Source organism: Anolis carolinensis, chromosome 4 (assembly GCF_035594765.1).
Source record: "Anolis carolinensis isolate JA03-04 chromosome 4, rAnoCar3.1.pri, whole genome shotgun sequence".
In the NCBI taxonomy this organism is placed as follows: domain Eukaryota; kingdom Metazoa; phylum Chordata; class Lepidosauria; order Squamata; family Dactyloidae; genus Anolis; species Anolis carolinensis.
The window spans coordinates 141,155,404-141,178,855 of NC_085844.1; the positions used below are offsets into that span (position 1 = coordinate 141,155,404).

The 23,452-nt window shown below is 39.0% G+C and overlaps 1 protein-coding gene across 2 annotated transcripts in view; it reads right to left on the bottom strand.

Annotated features, from left to right (window-relative positions):
* Positions 1–5,736: 5,736 nt before the first annotated feature.
* Positions 5,737–23,452, bottom strand: part of tent4a (terminal nucleotidyltransferase 4A) — a 34,883-nt gene continuing 17,167 nt past the window's right edge. Inside the window, exons 4-12 of one of the 2 annotated variants that reach the window (XM_062977936.1) lie at positions 21,818–21,938; positions 17,987–18,094; positions 16,607–16,735; positions 15,860–16,073; positions 13,218–13,344; positions 11,780–11,880; positions 10,951–11,117; positions 9,427–9,585; positions 5,737–8,726 (exon numbers count right to left, since the gene is read on the bottom strand). In XM_062977936.1, coding sequence (XP_062834006.1) covers positions 8,544–8,726; positions 9,427–9,585; positions 10,951–11,117; positions 11,780–11,880; positions 13,218–13,344; positions 15,860–16,073; positions 16,607–16,735; positions 17,987–18,094; positions 21,818–21,938 — 1,309 coding nt within the window. In that variant the 3' untranslated portion in view covers positions 5,737–8,543. Of the gene's footprint in view, positions 8,730–9,426; positions 9,586–10,950; positions 11,118–11,779; positions 11,881–13,217; positions 13,345–15,859; positions 16,074–16,606; positions 16,736–17,986; positions 18,095–21,817; positions 21,939–23,452 lie in introns of both variants that reach the window. The other variant, XM_062977935.1, reaches the window with a different exon arrangement.

Below are 23,452 nucleotides of genomic sequence, written 5' to 3' on the forward strand. Positions count from 1 at the left end.
GCACATCCGCCATTAACGAGGTACATACAAAAATTGTGAAGTTTCGTAAAGTTTCAAATTTTTTGGCTTCAAAATTCGGAAATGACTTTAGAAACAAAGCACCAGCGCCCCCTACTTTTGGAGTGAGTATTGAACCATTTTTTTATGGCTCGCACATGCCTAATCTCTTCCCTGCAGAGTTCTGCAGAAAACAGTGATGAGGAAGAGGGGGAAGAGGAACATGTTGGGCAAGAAGGTCAAGAAGATTAAGAAAAGCTGGTGAATAAAAAAATATTTAATACAGCAATATGACACAGATTTCCAAAGCATGGAGGAGGAGGAAATGGCTGATTCGGAGGCCATGCTTTCTGAGGCTTCTAAGACCAAGACTCTTTCTTGAGAGAGGCAGATACCAACCACCTGGACAGAGTGCCTGTACACTGGCTGGGGTACAGTGGACAATATCATTTTGCCTAAAGATTTTAATAGACATGTTACACTAAAGCTCTGGGGCTACCCAACCTCCCCAGACTGCCTCCCCAATGTCAAGAAGTACAACAGGGATCAACGTAGGGAGGGGGTGATAACCGAAACCCCGGCTTTTAAATTAATTTAAAAACGCAGCGGAGAGTTCCGCAGGTCACTCACCAAAGGAACGGAGCGGGACCGCAGCAGACTATTATTAAAAGACTTCTTTTCTTCATTTTCCCCTTCCCTGAACTATGTAACAAATCCCCCCAATAAAAAGTAGCATTTATTTTAACAGTAACACTCTCTATCTGGTTATTTTGTATCTTTCTCTGACTCCTTCCTTTGCATGCAATTTCTCTCTCTCTCCCGTCCCTTTAACTCCGGCTGAGGTTTCTCCGCCATAGATTAATATGGCGGACGATACAAATCGGCTCATATCTCTATCAAAATTACCCCTAGAACGCTCCTCTTTTAGTCCTAACCCTTTCTAAGGCTCCTGACTCGAAGACAACCAGCGGAACCGGAATCGGTCCAGTTTTCGGCATCTCAACAGCTGACTGTCAAACGGGACCGACGGCTCCTTTCAAGCTAAACTGCTGCCTTATCCCGGACTTTCCTCTCCCCGCAGCCCGCGGAATGGTTTTAAGAGATCCCTAGCCCCTTTCTGTGAACTGGGGATGGGGGGATCGCTCTCTCGCTGGGGAAACATAGTTCTCCAAGAACCCTTACCCTCTCTACAGCTGCCAGGGGGTGCCCGGACGGATGCCCTCCACGTTTCATTCATACCTTCATAATTTTATGAAGGAGAAGAACACCCTTCCCCAGACCTATCCCTGGACTTATGAAATCTTATACTTCCAAAGACTACAACCCACATGTGCCCCTTCCCCATGCCATCTCTATGAATTCCTTATGAACTCTTTTTCCTCATGTATTTGTGAATTTTCATATTCTATGTACTTGGACACTCTCATGACTCACTGTTGTATGAATTTCTAATCGTTGGGCTAACTTCATGAATTGTGAAATCATGCTGCTAGAACTCCACTTCTATATTGGGTTCCCCAGATGTTGTAAACTTCGTTCTTATCAAATGTTTTCTATTGTTTATATCATTCATGATTCCCCTTTATGCAATGTCACCCACCTTTATGGATTCTCCTTTATTTCCTTGAAATCTATCTATCTGCCTATATGTATTTGTACTCCTTGGGATCCCCGGAAAATATGTATTTTTCCCAGCAGGGTTTATGTTCCAACTTTATTTTAATTTTCATTCTATCCCATATAATTGTCAAATCATGAAATCAAATGGGAAATATTATGACCCCAACGTGAACCCTAGTCCTATGACCCAGACCTCCCTTCCCAAAAACAAAAGGATAATCTGCCACCGTTTAATCCAATCTCATTCCGATCGCATGGACAATATAGGGCTTGAGTCACCAAATTCCTAAAGGTGACTCGCCCCCAAGGCAAACATTGTCATATCCCAGGCCAGGACGCCTCAGGAAGGCACCCCTGTGGAGCCCGTCAATGACGGCTCATCACCACCCTTCTTTACTTCCCGTCTGACACCCCAAAGACATATCTAAAATCTGTGAACGTGACAGGACCCCGGACATCCTTGATGGGTGCCATTAATTCCTTTAGAAATCGGCCGGGCCAGGATTAATCTGATATTTCCTGTCCGGTCACTTCATTGTTTTAATAGCTCCCGCCTCCTCCTCTCTGATTGGCCCGAGTGGGGACAAAAAGCGGCTCCCCATTGGGCCAGCAAGGCAAGGCGGGAAACGAAAGCCCGCCTCGTTCAACCTCCCAGCCTATCCGCGATCGGATGGGCGGGGAAGCGGGGCGGGAAATTCAAAGGGCTGTCAGACCGAAACATTGTATAAATATGGCTTTATTTGAAACATATGTTACGCTAGTAGATTGAATGATCGCTACTAGTGTCCATTCAGCTGAATCGCTCAATAAAGACTCCTTGGCGGATTTTCCTTCACCCTTGGCGGACCTTCTTCATTTCAGGCTTCAGGTTGTATTGCGGCTTATATTCTCCTTTTGGCTTCGCCAAGGTCCGTTCCCTCAGGACCGGATCGGGTCTCTCCTTAAGGGCCCGATCCCCTAAAACGCGGTCGACAACAGGGGGAGGGTGCTGGAGAAGTGTTTTCTCATCTTGAAGGCTGTTCTTTTGGGCCTGAGAGTGTCTCAGTCCCCAGAACAAGTGGCTCATGCCAGAACGTTGTCTCTAGAGATCATCCAGCACTTGCGCCTGGCCAAAAACCCAAGACCTCTGTCATCGCTTTACCCGATTGGCTGTCAGCCCAAAAAAAAATCCAGAGTGGAGGACAGATCTGGGTGGAGCATAACCATTTGGGACCTTCGACTTCAACTCCTCTTTCTTTGGGAGCCAAACTCAAAGATCGGGAAGAAAGGTCCAGAACAAAGAGAGGCTCAAAGCAAGGCATCTTAGTGATATCAGTGGTTCAGACCTCGATACAGGGGACTCCAAAAGAGTAAAATGATGCCCAGAAGAGAATGGGCTTGGGCCGATTGAGTGGACTCTGAACTGGGGCCAGTGGCTGATAAAACCGGAAAGGATTTGGCCTTTGGGGAGGAAGGATTAGATCCCAATTTTCAGGACATGGTGGCTGGGGGAAAAGCTTTGGAGGACGTTGTGGGTCTTGGGGCTTTCCCTCCATGAAGGATTTTTCCATTCCAACAAACCATAGAATCATAGAATATTAGAGTTCGAAGAGACCTCATGGGCCATCCAGTCCAACCCCCTGCCAAGTAGCAGGAAATCGCGTTCTAAGCACCCCTGACAGATGGCCATCCAGCCTCTGCTTAAAAGCCTCCAAAGAAGGAACCTCCACCACAGTCCGGGGCAGAGAGTTCCACTGCCGAACAGCTCTCACAGTCAGGAATTTCTTCCTAATGTTCAGGTGGAAGCTCCTTTCCTGTAGTTTGAAGCCATTGTTCCACGTCCTAGTCTGCAGGGCAGCAGAAAACAAGCTTGCTCCCTCCTCGCTATGACTTCCCTTCATGTATTTGTACTTGGCTATCATGTCTCCTCTCAGCCTTCTCTTCTGCAGGCTAAACATGCCCAGCTCTTTAAGCCGCTCCTCATAGGGTTTGTTGCTGAGGAACAAATGCTGAGGAAGTGTTGATGGAACCTGCACCAAGTCGGAGGAGGTTCCTCCAGGAGCCTGAGACTATGGACACTGAGCCTACATGTGCTTCTGAATTCAATGGAGGAGCAGGTGGGATTGATGTGAGCTAAAAACCCTTGTCCAGACGGACACTCAGAAGAGGGGGAAAGGGATTGTAGGAGCCACAACAACAGAAACAAGGAGGGAGAACCTACGCTAACATGGCATGGAGGGGCGGCAGAACCCCTGGCCTGCGTCCCTATGGTTTGCATAACTTGACCAAAAAGGGGGAATATCTCGACCTTTTCTTTGGCCATGCTTCCGAGGTGAGGAACCCCAGATTGTGTTATGTGGTACACTTCAGATACCTAGGATTGGATCCAAAGAGAGGGTTGAGGAGTTATCTCTCAAAGAAACTCCTGAAGGATGCTTTGGATGTAAACAGGGAGGACGTTGTAGCAATCATTCAGCTCCCAGGATCTAAAGAAATAGACGTTTGTCTCACTTCCAAAAAGGTCTATAGGAAATTCTGGATGAACTACAAAGCAGTTAAAAGTGTAATGCGGAATATGAGATGGTCCCGCTATTTAAGGGAGACAACAAAATCTTGATTATAAGCTTTAGAACTACCATGATCCCTACCTGACATAGGTGGGTTTCCAAATATGCCGTCATCTTGTCAGGGCCAGACAAGGAGGAGGTTGAGCAGGGCTACTGGACCGGGGAATATAGGTGTGTGGTCTCATTTAATAACGAGGATTCCGAATACAGCATGGGAAGATCCCCAAATATTTTTTAGGGACAGATATAGAGGGATCACTGGCCAACCGCAGGCCTTTTTCCAGTGTGGATCTTATGAGCATTAGAGGCACCTTTGCACCTCCTTGAGCTCACAGTGCAGGACCAGGGGCCACCACACCGCAACCTGCCACAGCAGCATTAGGTGTAATTTCTGTGGTGACTTAGGTCATACTTATTTCTGGTGTCTCCAGGCATATTATAACCAGCAGAATGAAGGGGTCTTTGAGAAGGGCCAACAAGTGGCCAAAACGGGGAAAGGGGACCAGGCCAAAGAGCACACCAGGGTCTTGAGGGAGGCCTTGAGGATGAGGAGAGAGGACTTGCCATTCAGAGAAAGACAGGGAGTGGAAGGTTTGGAGTCTATGAAAGACACAGTATCCAGGGTTGGATGGGGGGCTTCAAATGGAGCATGGTGCAAGGAAAAAGGGTCCAGAGGCAGGAGGGGGGCCAAGAGGAAAGGCAGGAAAGGGGCCCTAATGAACAGATAGATTCCAAGCATTGGCAGAAACGGAAGGAGACAGTGGGGGGAAGAGAACAGATCTCCTGTGGAGGAAGTGACAAATGAGGAATGTTGGAGGCTGCTGTGGTGATGGAAAGGGGAACAGAGGTCAAGGGTCTTTTGGTGAAGGAACAGAGGAAGAAGAAAGCGAAGAAGCAGAAGATGGAGAAGGCGAAAGGGGAGGGGGAGGCAGCTGCAGCAGGGGAGCAATTTATTGGGAAACAGGCAGTTGAGACTTCTGTGGTTTCAACTGAACCAATGCAAGTGGGCAATGTAATGGAAAGGACACCTAGTGGAGTTTTGCCCTTGCTGTTCTCAGGGACGGAAGTTCTTACTCAGCAGACTGGGAGTGGGTCAACGGAAACCAGATCTCCCTTACCCCTTTTCCTCCCCCTCCCTACCCTGCCCCCCTAATGCTCTGTTTTGCTTCCTCCCCCCTGCCCATCCTCTCTCCCTCTCCCATGACCACCCTACCCCTGTACTATATATATATATATATATATATATATATATATATATATATTTACGATAATGGTTTGTCTGGGTATTTTAACTATGTACCCCACCTTGAGTAATGACATGGATTAATAATAATAATAATAATAATAATGCATATAATCCTAAAGCTGGAAGAGACCACACTAATACACAACAGTCCTCATCAGCATACTGTGTTTCTAAACTTTCAGATGTATTTTGCTGGTCACATTTGGAAACTGAATGTTGCTACTGACGGGACCTATGAACAGATTGTAAAATACAATATTGTGGTGATATAATGTGTGCTAAATGTCCCCATTCAAAATTATGAAAGTAGCACTACATACGCATATATGGCCTTGAAAATTTATTAAAAATCAAAGAATACAAAACTTCACATAAAAATATTTTAGCTTCCCACATTGTTATACAGACAGAAAGAATAACATGATATTTTAATCAGCTATCCACAGCGGCAGAGAACATAACCAGAGTGGTAGCCAGTGCAATTTATTGGTTCACCATGACTGAAATGGAACATGATATCTGCTTCTCTTAAGCCTATCCTGCTTTTAAACTGACACTATTTAGGAGACCATGGCTCCCATAATGTATGTTCATAATCAATATTGCTAGCATGTAAGAGTGAATATGAGTCAATAATCAGCCCTTGAATACTGGTTTTATTCCAAGTTTTAATCCCTTATTGTACCAACATCTCTTCAAAACCTTTCACAAGGTTCTAAAAAATTGTTAATCTAAAGTTGCAGATCCAGTGTCAGGAGAGGCTGAAATTTTGGCAATTCAGAAATGTTATCATTTATAATATAATCATTTGCCTGGAGATGCATTTACAACAATTAGGGCCAGGATCTCATGAAGCTTGTGTATTTCTGCTTGTGCAGTGGGAGCAGGCATCCCTTTACACTGCCTCAAAGGCTGCTTAAATACTAAAATTCCTCCAAGAGAGGGTGTGTTGAGAAGCCCTAGTGTTATGACAGGATTCCAGCCCCAGTATCCAAGTATTATCCCCACATGTTGTATTATATTATTGTGTATGATTGACCACCAGGAGTACTAACTGTTCATCTCCAGCTGCAGGCTGCCCAATTTTCACAATGAGCATTTTTCAAGCCTCTGCCTTATTTGTTTGCCATGCCTTTGACAAACTAAAGGCATCTTCCAACAGACACTGATATGTCATACACTGTATGCCTATCTTTCTGAGTAACATCCAGTCAATATGAATATGACTATTCATTAATAATAGGTCAAGAATCTAAGGACTTTTGATTGTGATCAACTCCGGATCAAGATGAACTGCATACAAAATGTGTGCTACTCTGCTTTGGAATGTTGCTCTCTTCACAATCCAGAGGCCTAGCATTATTTTTGACACCTTTCTTCAATATATGCCATTTACTTCCAAAGCATATCTGCAGATATTAAAACCTACTATTACTAATCCTTGTCACACATTCAAATATCAGTTTTAAGAATATTTGCTTCTGCATACCCATTCAGACGTTTCTTTATAAACTCCCTGTTCAGGCAAAAGGTACTAACATAGTGCACTGGAGAATTAACACTGTTTTAAAAAAGCATGAAAAGATGCAGCTACTGAAAATTAGAATACGGCACTCTTCAAACAGAGGGCTATGCAAGTTGTACATGTTCTTACTTTTTAAAAGGTAACAGAGGTTGTCATGGCAAGACACACTTGCATAGTATACCTGTATACATCTCAAATCAACTGCCTGTCACATAAATATCAGTCTAAATCCAATGCTGCACTAAAGAATACCTGCGTAGTGGAACTTTCTTCCCCTTCCCTCTCTATGGTTGTTCATGTTGCCCCCAAATCAGCTCCACAAAATTTCCCGCTAAGTTAGGGTACACTTTGTGAAAATGCAACAGGTTAAATAGGAGATGAGAAAGAAACATTGCCCTCCTCCCCGTTTCACTGATGAAGCAATCCTATCAGTGCAATAATCCTGAAGCATTCTGCTCCATCTTTAAAAAACCAATCAAATGCTCAGAGAAGCCAAAAGGTACATTTTAGGTAGTTGCTTTTAACAGAACTAATGTATGCTGCCAATCAGATTCCTCAATGGAATCAATATACATTCCTTTCTCCACATTCCTTAAGTTGGATACTTTATCCAGAAACAATTCTTGGACCCAACCAATCAGAGGTAAGTAAAACTGATCAACAAAATTGGTAGTGTGTAATTTAGAAGTCAGACTTAGCCATCTTTATCCTAAATGACTGATTTTTTATGCCAATCTCTATCCAGATTGTAAGGATTAACTGAATTATTTCAGATTCTCCTGCATGATTCCTACTGAAACAAATATGTGCAATGCAAGAGAACTGGATTGTACTGAAACACATTAACTAGTGTTGAGTTAGTGTCACATGCCAGACTAGTGAGCTAATTGGAAAGGTAAAATATCTTGTAGCTCAATATATTTTATAAACATTTAAACCAGATCACAGTCAATCTGCAAATTAAGGAGCTTCCAATAGTAATTAGTGTTATGAGCTGGACATTTTGTTCACACAATCCATCAGAACACTGAACCCAACTTAAAAAACATAACGAGGAAAGAATCTGCAAATGAAAAAAAAAGTATCTTTCATCCCTTAAATATAACTTATATGAAAAAATCTTTAAAACCTTTTCAGTTATTGCACACAAGTTATGTTTGATAGGAGTTAAGGTAACAAAAATATTTCGAATCAAAAATGGGAAGGCAGTTGGCAAAGTAACAAAAAACTGCAACAACAGAAAATAAAACCCAAACCATTCATTATTTCTCTGACAGAACAAAACAATCTCCAATGAACAAATATACAGCTACAGGAAACTGCTGCAGCATTAATGGTCCTCCCAATATTCCTGCCAGAGCTGCTTCGGCACTGTAGTAATCATGGATAGGCAGAAGACAAACTTCCACATTGAATAAGGCTTCACAGATAAGCACAATTATTTCTTTTAAGATGGACTCAACCACCACACAAAGAAACATGCAAAGATTGGATGCAGATATTTGGCAACATCCACAAACTGATGCGCTCAGTGATGGTGTCAAATTCCCCAGGGCGACTGTCGCACACACACTGCAGGAGTCAGAAGTGGACACCCGGAAGCTGGCCATTATCTGCTAAGGCTGATAGGCAAACTGTCTCTATACTTCTTTCTTCTCCAGATATTACGGCTATGTGGATGGTGTCCTCTATTGCCAACTGGCTGCCTCACGGCTCCGTTACTGGCAGAATTGTATCCGTTGCCTTGATTATGACTGTGAGGTCCTTTCACAGTAAATTTAATTCCATTGTGCTGCTGGGAACATAGGAAGAGTTTAAAATTACTGTCAGATAAATTTACCAGATTGTTTCATTAATTCCGCCTCCTCCCAATTCATACGGACACATATACAAAGTGGCAAGGATATTACACATTCAGACACTGTGAAGCAAAAATAAAATTTTAAGAGAATTCCAGTCAGGTGAATCTTCTAAATTAAATTTCCTAATAGCTCTATGCAAAGGATTACAGGAAAAGAGTGACAAGTGAGGAAGACATCCATACAACCCCACCTCCTGGTCTTCCCACCATTAACTGTCACTTTGAAAAGATCCAAGACAGAGGCATGGATTCCTCTTCCAACTAAATCACAGAATCATAGAGTTGGAAGAGGCCACACGGGCCATCCTGTCCAACCCCTTGCCATGCCGGAAAAGCACAATCAAAGTAGTTCTGACAGACGACATCCAGCCTGATTGTAAACCGCCAAAGAAGGACCTCCACCACTGGATTCTCTCATGTCCACACATAGTGATTTTCTGCAACATGCCCTGAAGGAAGGATCCCGGAAACCTTGTAACAATCTTATCAATATACTTCTATGTTACTTGTAAATTGCCATGAAAATATTTGTATTCAGAAAAGAATTAAGTAATGATAATAAATAAAGGATACTACTATCCATAATTTTCACTAATCATTTACTGTACAAATTTCATAATGTAATCAATACCTGATAATTAGTCGCCATAATCAATGTTCTTGCAGGCACAGGCTGGCTTTTACTATTTGGCACAGACAATGCTGGGGGTAAACCAGTTGTAAGCTGAGATGGTGCTTGTAGATTGAAGTGGTAGATATTAGGAGTTGTGCAAGGTGGAGTATCTGAATCCTAGCAACATAGAAAAATATGGAAGGGAAAATTGGTTTTTAAAGAAAGGAAATACATGATAATGATTCCCCCCTACATACACACACACACACAGTGAAAAACAATACTGTACGAATTAGAAGATCTAAAAAAGGGTGTCAAAAGAGGTCTCTCAATTCTCTTTCAAAATCTTTTATCTAATTTTATTGAAAAATTTTAAGTTACATTAAATGTTTAAAAAAGAATTAAGATAAGTATAGAATAGAAACAAAAAGTGTCAAGAATTAGAAAGAAAACAGAAAGAAGCATAGGAAGATAGACTAGAAAAAATAACAAAGTACAACATGAATCATCCTTCAGGTTTCTTAGTGCTGACTCTTTTTTTGAGCAAAAACTTTTTTCAAATTAGCCTTTAAAACTTAAAATTGGTAAATCCTTTTCTTCTTCATGTAAAAAGTCAATAATATTCAAATGTATTTCCAATGTCCCTTCTTTTAATAAAAACAGATTAATTTGTCCATCTCAGCCAAGTCCATCATTTATATTGTCCAATCTTCTGTTGGTGTTGCCGAGTTCTTCCATTTCTGCACATAAAGCAATCTAGTTGCTATGATCATGTACTGCAATATATGATCTTTCAAAATCTTAAGAGGTGAAGCTTTCTTCATAATAGAAAGTTGGAAATTTCACACAGTTAATCCATCTGAGCTGCCCTTTATCATCAGGGACATTTGGGCAATAAAGGAAGATATGCTTGGGGGAAAAAACAAGATATACCATATTTCCTCACATAATACTCCCACTTTTTATCCCTATTTTGATAAAATAAAAATAATGTTTAACACTGACTTGTGAGCCAGGAGTCGTTGATCTGTTAAATTTTTCTCTTTCCCTTGCTTTGAAAAGAAGTGATGTGGTTAACAGAATGGTTTTGGAAACAGGCTCCTCACCCTTTGGTTTCCTTTTTCTCCAAAGGCAAACACGTGGCTCTGCCATTTTTAATTCAGTAACTTTCCCTTTCTGTAAGGCATTCCTATTTAATGATACCATCCTCAATTTTCTGTAATTTTTTTAATGTTAAAGTAACTTTAGTATAGCAAAATTAGAAATCTTGTATAGCTCACCAGACATGAAATAAAAAACTAGTGTGTGGGATACTATGGTCAGTATTTTCAACAGAATTAGAACTTTTGGGCTTTTGCTTTGGGATGCTGGCATGAGGGATAAATCCATGATTGTCCACAGCCATCCAGAAAAAGCTATTTCAGTTTTAGTTAGTTGCAATCATATGGATATTACAGAAATATTGGGGCAGTTTAAAATGTACACTGATGTTGAATTGGATCAAGAATACAAATCATTTGGAAGTAGGAAAATGGGACTTACAATATCACTCCCAGAAAGAGACGACACAGAAGAGGCAGATGAGCCTGATGATAACTGCTGTGTGCCAGTAAACGACAAAGCCAAAGGTTGATTGTATAGCCGTTCAGCATCTCCATTCTGGACTATGCTGCATGGAGATATGGTCTCTCTCTCGTTTATTTGAATATCTGTTAGATATACATTTGTCCATTAGTTTTTGTGCATATATGTGTGCATGTGTGGTATTTTCACTTTTAAATAACAGAACAATTCCTCAGATTTGGATACAGTTCCATGCCAGTTAAGTAGTGCACTTTAGTTTAACCACGATTCACTACTCCGATGCAAATATCCCATCATCTATCTTTTTTTTTTAATATGTTTTTATTGTAGATATCAGCGAAACAACAACAAAATCCATCAACATACACACCAATTACATATTCTCGGTAACATTACACTTGTTAGTTCCACTTTTATCTCCCACTTATGTCCAGTAGTTTTTCACCCCTCCCCCCTCCCCCTCCCTCCATCATCTATCGTTAAGAATATTTATCTATAGTTTGCTGTGATGTTTGAATGGATAAACCCCAGGTTATGACATTAACAAACCAGAATCAGATCATAATTTGTACTAACTGAACATTGGCATGATGATTTGAACTACCCTGAATCTGAACAACAATGTTCCTTATGATAACAAATTTTGAGCAGATGGAAAAAGTAGACAAGCAGTCCTGAAATACTGTTTGCTGTCATGTTTGAGATGAGTTGCAATATAAGAAAAGTGAGAAAATTCATTGAAAGTTAAAATCTGAAGTGAAGTTTTAAAATCAACTCATTTACTCACCAAGATCAGGTGACAAATTAACTTTGCTTCCCCATTTATTTTTAATCCAAGCCCTGTAGTCAATCACTTCCTGTGTTACTTTAATGATTCTTCCTAAAGTGCTGGGGGGAAAAAGTTGACCCGTTTAAAACATGTAAGTTCAACAACAAAGTAAAATTCTGAATAAAAGTGCTGAGGAAAAAGGTTCAACCTATACAACTGAAGTAAAATTCTGAAATACATTAACAAACAGTAGATTCCGCTTAAGAAAGCTATTTAGACAATAGGAGGCATTTGTGCATAGTTGACAGCTGGCTACCCCCTTTCCATGGTGCTATGTTACAAGATCTGAAGAGATTTTATAATGCAGTTTGTATCACAGAATGGAGTGGCTGCTTCACAAAAAGAAGGAAGGTTGAGAGCAAGGGTAACATCCTTGCAAAGTCTGACGTGGCCATGGTGTTCCACGCCTTAGTTACCTCTAGATTGGACTACTGTAATGCGCTCTACGTGGGGCTGCCTTTGAAGATGGCTCGGAAATTGCCGTTGGTACAAAGGTTGGCAACCAGGTTATTAACTGGAGCGAATTACAGGGAGCAGTCAATCTTGCTGTTTAAACAGCTCCACTGGCTGCCGATAAGTTTCCGGGCCCAATTCAAGGTATAGGTTATTACCTACAAAGCCCTAAACGGTTCGGGATCTGCCTATCTTTGCGATCACATCTTCCCCTATGAACCTGTGCAGCCTCTAAATCTGCAGGGGAGGCTCTTTTCTCGCTTCCACCACCATCTCAAGCACGTTTGTTGGGGACGCGTGAGAGGGCCTTCTCTGTGGTGTCCCCCTCGGCTCTGGAACTCTCTCCCCAGGGAGGTTAGACTGGCACCACCCTGTCCACATTCCACAAAGATCTAAAAACGTGGATGTTCTGTTGTGCTTTCAATTAAACAGTCCACAGGAAATTCAGCCACAACTATAACTACCATCAGTCCTCACACTTTATCCCTGTCCTTCGTCCTATAGGTTTAGCATTAAAATGATATTGCTCTTTCAATCCTAATTTATTATTGTCCTTCATTTTGTCCACAAGCCCTCTTCTGGAAGTATATTGCACAAGTTCCTTCCCCTCGAATTTCAGTACTCATTACGGTACAGATTATTGGTTGTTGATTATGCTGTTTTTATTGTCTTTTGTAATGTTGTTTGATTTTATTGATTTATGTTTTAATCTATGGTTGGTTTTAATCTCTGTTAGATTGGACTTGTTCCCTATGTAAGCCACCCCGAGTCACTTCGAGGAGATGAAGGCAGGATGTAAAAATAAAGTAGTAGTAGTAGTTGTTGTTGTTGTTATACTAAGTTAGTAAACCACACAATTAGTAAGGAAACCAGTTTAGAAGAGCAATTCTATAAACATGGATTTTAAAGAGTTTTGCAGTGAACACTTTCACAAATAACTTACCTTTCTGAATCCCTGTTAGGATAGGATCTTGCAAGTGGCGAGACTGCATGGCTTAAAACAATGTAGGCATAATCAAAAACTTGCTTTACTTGCATGGCACCATAACAACTTCTTCCAACATCATTTCCTGTAACAGTTAAATTTACAACTTAAAGGACATTTATTTTCATATATAATGTGTATGTCTGAGTCCATGTTATTTTTACTTATACATTTGAGCCTTGAGACTCCAAAATATGCAGGAGTTGTTTGGGGAGTTGCAACCTTCACATGTATATTGATTGCAGCTTTGGTTTCTGCAACTTATCTGTGAAACTGTTCTGATAATCAGCAGCAAGATTGAGATGTTACCATTTTTCTGGAATCCATCAATAAATACCACTCTTACCTATGTTTGACTCCTTTTTCCCATTTATTTTCCTCTTTGAGACAAAAACATGCAATTTTGGACATGTTGGTCTCATTTTACATTTGGAAGCCTGTTGTTATAAAGCAGAAGTCTATTGCTTCCGGCTAATCGACATTTATGCAACTTTTGTTCAACACTAAATTCTGATTACTTATTTCTTCATTATTGTTGCCAAATTAGGAAAACATGCTTACTCAAGCAGAAGATTACTGCAAGCCAAGAAACTATTTCAGGCCTTGAATACACAAAACCCTACAAGGAAGTTTGCCTGCTTGTCACATCCTTAGCAGCCCACTCATATTTCTTCATTCTGTAATATAAGCAATTCTTATTAATCTTTAATTGCTGGTCCATGGGAAGCTATTTTACGCAGAGCCAAACAACAGGCCCATCTGGACCAGTATTATTAACTTTGGTAGCAGTTCTACAGGTTTTCAAGAGCATTTCTCCTAGCCTTACCTGGACGATCTCTAATCTTACCTGTTGATTTCTACTTAAGTACTAACTAGGCTTGACACTGATTAACTTCTGACATCAGATAGAATTGTATGCCCTGGATAACAGACTGCTGATCGCTACTATCCTGTTAATTTTGTAAAAAACTAAAACAAAACAGTTTTGTGCAAGTAAGGTGCAAAGCCTATGGTAATTAAGTCAGAAATCACATAGAAAGTAGTGTTGGTCTATTCATAGGACCTACTTATCTGTTATTCATGACGTCCACTGAAACAATATTTTAATATCTAAAGTGATATCATGAATCCCCACTCTAATGCCTGTGATACCCAGAAAAACATACAATCTGCCCTCCATACCTAGCCCTTTAGAAGGAAACCATGACAGCCCTCATAATACATGGAGCCATCTTCCTAAACACTGCACCTACTACTTAAGATGGAAAGCTTTTGCAGGCCACTCTACAATGACCTAAATGTCTGGTATTGATCAGCAATCAATAATGGTGATTATGTTAAGAATGTGGCTGGAGAAAAGTTTTTTTTTGTTCTTTGTGAGAATATCCTTAAAACTATTTTACTATTAGAATCATAGAATCATAGAGTTGGAAGAGAGCTCACGGGCCATCCAGTCCAACCCCCAGCCAAGAAGCAGGAAAATCACATTCAAAGAACCCCCGACAGACGACCATCCAGTTTCTGCTTAAAAGCCTCCAAAGGAGCAGCCTCTGGGGCAGAGAGTTCCATTGTCAAACAGCTCTCACAGTGAGGAAGTTCTTCCTAATGTTCAGGAGGAATCTCCTTTCCATGGTTTGAAGCCATTGTTCTGTGTCCTAGTCTCCAGGGCAGCAGAAAACAAGTTTGCTCCCTCCTCCATATGACTTCCCCTAACATATTTATACATAGCTATCATGTCTCCTCTCAGCCTCTCAGCCTTCTCTTCTGCAGGCTAAACATGCCCAGCTCTTTAAGCCGTTCCTCATAGGGCTATTCCTTAAACTGTATATAAGTCTGGAAACCTCCTTTCTTTAACACAAAGTCTGCACACTCTTTTAATCTACTAGTTAGAATTATCCAATCTGTGCAGAATGCAGGTGACAAACTAGTCCTGAGCTAAAATTGCTACATGGTTTCCTATCTCCTTTACTGGGATTCTAGTTTCTCAAGTAATCCTATCCACATTTTTGTGGAACATTTACTAACCCCTGGAATATATTCTCCAAACAAGCCACATTATCATTTTGCACCAAATAAAGTGAACACAAGCCAATCTGAAAAATGAGGAAGGCATGTGATCAGTCGACACAGGTCTCATATGGAAATTACTGTAGTTAAGTACAGGTATAATAATAATAATAATAATAATAATAATAATAATAATAATAATAATAATACTTTATTTATATACCGCCCTATCTCCCGGATGGGACTCAGGGCGGTTTACAGTCATAAAAGCAACACAAACATTACATAACAACATAATGCACATTATTAAACAAAGTAAAATAATACAATTATAACAATAAATCACACTTACATGTGATACCCAGAAAATCGTATCACATGTAAGTGTGATTTATAATGCATCGTATTATGAAAAATGTATATAGCATTGATCCTGGAGGTTACATGCTGCCTATTGGAAATACAGAAGAGAACATCACATTCAACACTGATCACAGAAAAAAATTGTGACTGTGATGAGATTAAGAGATTATTATGGTTACTTAGGTAAACCAGTTTTCTTAATAGAAAAAAAGTGGCTTATGTCATCTTACCAGGCAGAAGTGGATCTTCAATACACAACATAGAGGGTCGATATCCATTAGTCATAATTTTCATGATTTCTTCTTTGGCAACATAGGCACCTCCATTCTTTATTCTAATACCAGTTTTCAAGTAATTAAAATTTCTTCCATAGAGTTCAAAAAATTCTATCAGAAGCATTCCTAGGTTTTCATCCAATTTCCTAGCATCAATTCGTGGGTGCAACTACAAAAGCAAAGCAACAAAAATTATTTGTTTTGATTTTTATAGCAAAATAGAGAAATAGGCCAAAACTATTACCTCTCACTGCATGAAACTAAGGTATCGCCTCTCACTCCTTAAGCTGGTAAAATCTTACTAAGACAGGAAGGAGGAAGGATGGAACAGGCTGGTATTATTCTGCATCTGAGATAGCTATACCACTCTTATACCAGGATCAGAAACGTGAAACACGAATTTCCATTCAGATAGTTAGGAGTCTCTGCATAATTTTGAAGTCCTCTTAATGTTATTTTGGTGGTATGAGTGAAGGGGCAAGACTAGTTCAAATCTTTTTCAAGAAATGATATACAAAACATTACAGAATTACATAAGCTTTGTCACTAGTTTATAGTAAAAAAAAAGATGTATAAAGCAACAAGATGAAATGCTTCAGTCAACCCAAAATAATGATTTATAGAAACCACAAAAGAAGATAAATGGGAACAGCTCATCTCTGAATTCTCTGAAAAAAGGACATTTAATGACAGAAAACATACCTGTAAGAAGCTAATTGCCATTAAAATTAGGCTGTAGGAGCTAATTCCGCCAGTAAAAACTTCATTTAAATCCCTTTGAAGGAGGAACTGTTTTAATACTAAAATCAGGTAAGGCAGCAATGTGTATTTCTACAAATGAAAGAAAGTTATAAAGGCTCTGATAAGAATTACTTATTTTGTCATATATAGCATTGCACAAAAACAGGCCAACAGCCTTTACACGTTTCTGGATAAATACCTAACAAGATGCTTCTTTACTCATATACTAATTTCCTACAAACATAGGAGTTACACACACTAAAATATCTGTTAACAAAATGAAAACTTTCAGTGACCAAATAATATCACTCCAATTTAAGTTTATGAAGCGAGACATGAAAGAATGCACAAATGTCATTTTTTACAATGTACCTCAAGACCTACAAGTTATACAAAGATGAAAGCTTTGTTGCTAATAATAAAGTTAGAAAGCCAAGCCAGCCCACTCTGACCACTTACTGTCAAAAAGTGTTTTGTCAGATACTGTCTGAACAGCATCATTAAATGGAAAAAAATCTTTTGCAGCTATACAGAAATTTATTCAGCTCAAGATTCCTGGGTCTAACAGGTCGTGTGAAACCAAGGACTTGGTTTCAAGCAGAATGCCAACATAAAATGATAGTTTGCAATTAGATATCACTTTACTGATCAATCCAGTCACAAAGATACAAAAACAAATTGAGATGTTTCACAGACAAATAGTTAATGCAGAGATGCATTTGATTGGCAGAAACATCTTCAATTGAGTCGAGAAGAAACTACTCACTCTGCTAATCAGAATATCTAAGACAGTCAAGCGCCTTCTATTTAGTTGATATATTATCAGTTCTTAAACAATAATTCCTACGTGAAATACTGTGCATCCAAGTCCTCATATTCCTTATTGGCTAGTACTCCATGGAGAAGTAGTAACAATTCCTGCTAGGTTTAATTCCAGCTTGTGAAATTCTACTTGTGAAATGAGCCCCTCTCACTGTCTTTAACTGCCATTCTGCTACCCAGACACAGCTAATTTGTATCTTACGTATTGCATCTTATTTATCTTATGTAGATTGCAAGCCTGAGGACAAGTAAACATTTTAAAAGTTTCCCAGAGTTCTTTTGTGGCTGAGGAGTAGGATAAAAATTATCTAAATAAATAACAAAACACTGATACTTGCCTTGTGGACTTTCTCTTAAAGGAGGATGAGGTGGTTTTCTAGTACATCAATTTCTACTATCAGAAGCTCAAAGTGACACTGTAGCACATTTATTATTTCTCATTTGTAATTTTCTGCAATTCTAAAACCCTTATAAAGAGTAAACTACATGAAATACTGGGCTTTATTCAGCTGTTTTTACCTTCATGTAATCTTTGATGAGTCGTGCTGCCTTCACACCAGTTTCCACATTAAAACTAATGTCAACTTTAACTTCTGTTTCCTGGTCAGTAAGTTTTATTATCGGTACCTGCAACAATAGTCAAACCAGTTATCCAACCACATCCAACAAGTTGGCTAACATTTTTCAGTGACTGATGAATTGATGTATAAAATATTTAACTTACCACATAATACACTGAAGCACTGGAAATACACTGAGATGAGGAATGCTGGACTCATAATTCTAATTAAATTCAGCCCACGGCTGGAACTAATTTAAAAATGAAATAAAGATGTGTCTCTTCCAGCAGGCCGAACCAGTAGATTTTAAATTGTGGCTTTTAAATTGACATCTATCTATCTATCTATCTATCTATCTATCTATCTATCTATCTATCTATCTATCTGAGTGCCGATGAATTTAATTTATAATGGTTTGTTTTTAAATCTTACGTTTGTGTTTTAATTTACAGTATATGTTCTAAATAGTTTTATGTGTTTTGAGTTACATATTGTACTTGACTCTATGTTGTGCCCTACTTCAAGACTTAGGGGGAGGTGGATAAAAAAATCAAAACTTATTACGTTATTTTAATATTAATAGTGCTACAAAACACCACTGTTTCTGCTGTATAACCTAACATATCTGTCTCATTCAAAGCACTCTGAACTGCACTATTTTCAAAAACTTAATTATAAAGGATGTCAGAGATTATTTATTTTCTCGTAGCACTTAGCCTGCAGCACTGGATAGACCAGATTAATGCCCTCATCGTAGCATTTTAACAGTCAAATCAAAACCTCTTTTTTAAAGCGGGAGTATGGCATGGTTTGTTCCTTAATCTTGTTGTTACAAATGAAATAATGCTGCTGGTTACCTTATGTGTCATTTTAATATACCTCATTACATGATTACTCATAACTTTCATTGTTACAAGTGATCTTGAGGATCTTAATGAGAAAGTTGTAATGAATTTATTTCACTTTTCTGTTTTTGCCACAAAGGTGGTGGTGATGGCGGGAATAAAGGGTGAAATAAGGTCTCTCCACATTCTGACAATGGAAAGTGACAGTATAAAAGTTTTTCAACTAGCTTCTGAGTTACTTTCTCCAATATAAAGCAAGAGTGGAGCTTGCTGAATGTTTCAAACACAGCCTTTTCTCTTAAGATAAAGTTCTGATATTCACTAAATCTTCATACTTGGAGTTCTAGGATCATTTCAATGGAACTCACTTCCAACTGCACTAAAGATCTGGGTGTTAAAACACCAGCTCCTCCTCTGCAGCAATGCTGTAACCTATAAACAGCATGTGTGTCTGTTTACTGAGGGTTCAAGTGACTGGCTGAATCTCTGAACTCTCGAAGCTAGTGAAATACCAGAGATTTAAAGTATAGAAGAAATGTGTTATTTTAGTCCCTTAGGAAAGGAAAATGATAGGGTAAGAAAGCAAGAATTGAAGCCTCGGGGGTATTAGTAAAACAAAGGCAGTCTACAAATTAGATACTTTATGAAAGTATGGTATTCAATGCAAGTACTCATCAGAGGCTATGACTCATAAGCTAAAGAAGCCTAACATGAGCCAAGAGGAATGTTCAAATGTCAGCACCAGCAAGTCTAGAAACAGCATAGATAAACACAACATCATTTACCAGGGACGTTGTCAGAACCTTAACTCAGTGACTTAGAAAACAATAAGAGAGAATGACTGCAAAATTTGCAGTACCACTGAAGATTCCACAACATTACCACTATCTATGCTGGCTAATAGATTCTAGGAGTTGTACTCCAAAAAAGTATTTTTTTTCACGTTCTAGTACTAAATTAGGATAAATGAACTGTGAATATGAAAAACACCAATAACTCAAGAGAACGTATTAATGAACACTGCAATTCAGTAACCCACAACTTGAGAAACTGATTGGAAATGTATTGGGCTAAAACACTAAAATTAAGTTTATAGTGGTATCAGTGGTGTAATGGAAATATTGAATGTGGTTTACAGAATTTCAGTGGAGAAGATCTCAACTTTCAAGAGCTGTGGAATTTGATGTGGACATGGAGCAATAGCATCAAGCAGGTGGACAAAGAGAAGTGATATCGTTTGCTGCCAGAAGAGATGGAAGAGGCTATCTTGTGCAATCTAATGAGCTCTGCTGCACTGGGAGAGGGCTCAACCAGTTTGCCCTCAGAAATGGTTGCAACATTAACACTCTTCAGATAATCTTCTTACATTGGCTCAGAACCTGAGAGCTTGTTGCAAAGGAATGAGCACTTGGATATGATGGAAATTGGTACTGAAGGCTCTCAATCTTGAACCATCCCCACTAGAAAATGGTGATGAGACTGCTGAGAGCTTCAGGATAGAGAAGTCTGAATCCTAGATCAACCTCCATAAAGCATCCTTCCCCTCTTCTTATTCTTACAACACTTCTTCTTCACTTAGTACTTGGGAACTAATGTGAAAGCCTCCACATGAATGGATCTACCTGGTCTCAAGGGCATTTGCAATTGAGCCTCCATATCAATTGACTGATCCACTGTAGAGAGTATCCTTGGTTGAGAGGCAAATTTTGAGACGGGATGATTGATGGTGCCCTAGGTCATTTCAGAGCAGCTTGCAGACTCTTGATGAGACCTGTTCACCACAACATGGACTAGGGCCAAGGAAGATCAAGATGATGCCAATGAACCAGTCATCTAGATTAGCCTACTTTCTGACACTTTGCCCGGGCCCTTCCAAACTTTCTCACATAGGGCAGCTTTGAATCTCGATCAGTTCCAGAGCACCTATAGGATGAATGCCTGACAATAATAACAGGCCCCAACATGATTATCCTCTCCAGGGTATAACGAATGACCATCTTTTTCAAGGATGTTGGCTCCTCAAGAGGCATACGTATTTTTTTTAAAAATGAAGCCATTCTGAAGCAACATACCAAAACAGAACCAGCAAGTGCAATATTTTATTGAATTCCAAAACAATCTGTAAGTCAAGCCAAAAAGCCAAAATACAATCTAAAAGAAGTTCAAGATTTACTAAGCTTAGATATAATTTAAGATTTAGATGGCATGCATACTTATGGTATGAGAAAGGTAAGATAAATAAAGACTTCTATAGACATCTCATAAGAGGTAGCCTTTTAGCGATTTGGAAGAAATACGAGGGAGGATTAAACAAATCACCTCACTATGACTTTGGAAATGTTAAACTCAGTATTTAATGAAGAAATGAAAACCTATAGGGAGTACCCAATCAAAGAAAAAAAGCATTGGAAATTAAAAGGGAGAGAAGAATTAGGGATAACTGACTGGTTCCGTTATTGTTAGTTATATGATAGATTTAAGATAATAAGGTAGGATTCAACAAAATCCTACCTTAGCATATTTTGGAGAAAAGGAATAAGGGATTAATTGCCAGACTATATAAATACATATTATAATATAATTGGCAGCCTTAAATAATTGGTCTAGAAGTTTCCAAACTATATACTCTGCAGGCACAGAAAACACAATTGTGTGTGTCAGAGACCACAAAGGAATTGTACTGAAATGATCTGGTTAGATGGGATGGGAAGAATCCATACTAGCATGTAAGAAAACAGTGTTATTCCATTATGAAAGATTAAGACTCAAATGTTACTATTACAAATTAATGCAAAGCAGACTATCTTTACTATTGAAAGCCAAGAGATTTTTTAAATTTTTTTTTAAAAAATGCATTTTATAAGAATAGAAATATAAATTTAACATTTCTTCCTATGGCTACTTTTTGCAGCTTGTACTTTGTATAACTTGTTTCAGTTACATACCGTAGCTTTGTCAAGCACTTTAATTGAATACGGCTCAGCTACATTGTGTTTCCTTAGTGCTTGTTCCAGCAGCTGCAGAGGGGGACTTTCCCATTTTCCAAAAACCACTAAATCAATGTCACTATAAAGAATAAAAATAAGATCAAAATCTTAGTTTAGGTGTTATACTTAAGGTTGGAACAATGCTTGCATATACCATATTTATAAAAATCTAATGCTCACTTTTTTTGGCTAAATGACACTGGCTAAATTTAACAGAAGAGTTACAATCAGACTAATATAAAGTATTTGGCTTAAAAAATTGTCAACAATTGAACAATATCAAAATCTTTCTGATATTTCATGCTCCATGTTTACACAGTCACTGTGCATTTGTGGGATGAAAAAGTGAATATATTTACACCAGGTTTACAGGCAGTCCCCAAGTTACAAACAAGGTTGTTTATAGGTTTGTTTTTAAGTTGAATTTGTTTATAAGTTGGAACATGTCCAGTAAAAGGTGCACTCTTTGTAATTTGGTCAAAAAAGGTGCACATTATAGTTCCCTGTGTGATTAGAAACCCTTTTTTAAAAACACCAAATCTTCCAAAGCAATAGAAAGGAAAACAATATAAACAGATAACCCTTTCCTTCAGGAGTCTCTCCTGTTTATCCTGCCCCAACCTCCTTGGGATGTACTTATGCTGTGGAATGAATGCAGTCTGACCGCATTTTAACTGCCCTGGTTCATTACTGTGGGATCCTGGGAGCTGTAGTTTTACAAGTCTTAAGTCTTCACTGACAAAGAATGCTGCTGCCTCACCAAAATACAAATCCCAGCATTGCATAGGATTGAGTCAGGGCAATTAAAAGTCGTGTCAGACATGAAGAAAAGTAGAGGAGAGGTGGATAAATACAGGGAGGAGGAATGAGATATTGGACCTCTTCACACTAGCATCTGTCCACTTTAAATCCGGATGTTGCCTCCTGTAGAATTCTGGGGTTTGTAGTTTAGGAAGGAATCTGTAAACTGCTCATCCAGAGAGGCTCTGGGTCTCACTAAACTACAAACCCCAGAATTCTGCTGAAGGCAGCAACCAGATTTACAGTGAAAAAAAATAGAAAAAGGTATGAAGAGCTAATAGGAAGAAAGGGGGAAAGGAATTCAGAGAGGTATGGATAGAAAGAAAAGGGAAATGGGGTTTGGAGAGATCAATAGGAAGAAAATGAAAAGGGGGTTGGAGAGATTGATAGGAAGAAAAAGGAAAGTGAGATGGAGAGATACTGACACGTTTTGGCTTAGTGCTAAAATTTCATGGCAGGTAAGGAGGGGAGAAACCCATTCATAACTATGAGTTGTTCTCAAGTCAGATGATTGTAACTTGGGGACTGCCTGCACATCATTCCAACTTAAATGTAGTGAGTTGCTTAATATTTGTCTAGTATTTCCAATAATTGATATTTACTGTTAAACCTGACGAATTATCATCTCATATACTGTAATTCAGGTTAAATGAAACAAACTCTTCACCTATAGGAACAGTGATGTCCCCCATACTGTACTGCAGCTAAGTCTAAATCCATGTAATTTACTTAACCTGTTTCAAATTCTATTCATTTTCTTCTAATTATTATTAATTTTTCTTTTATTATCAT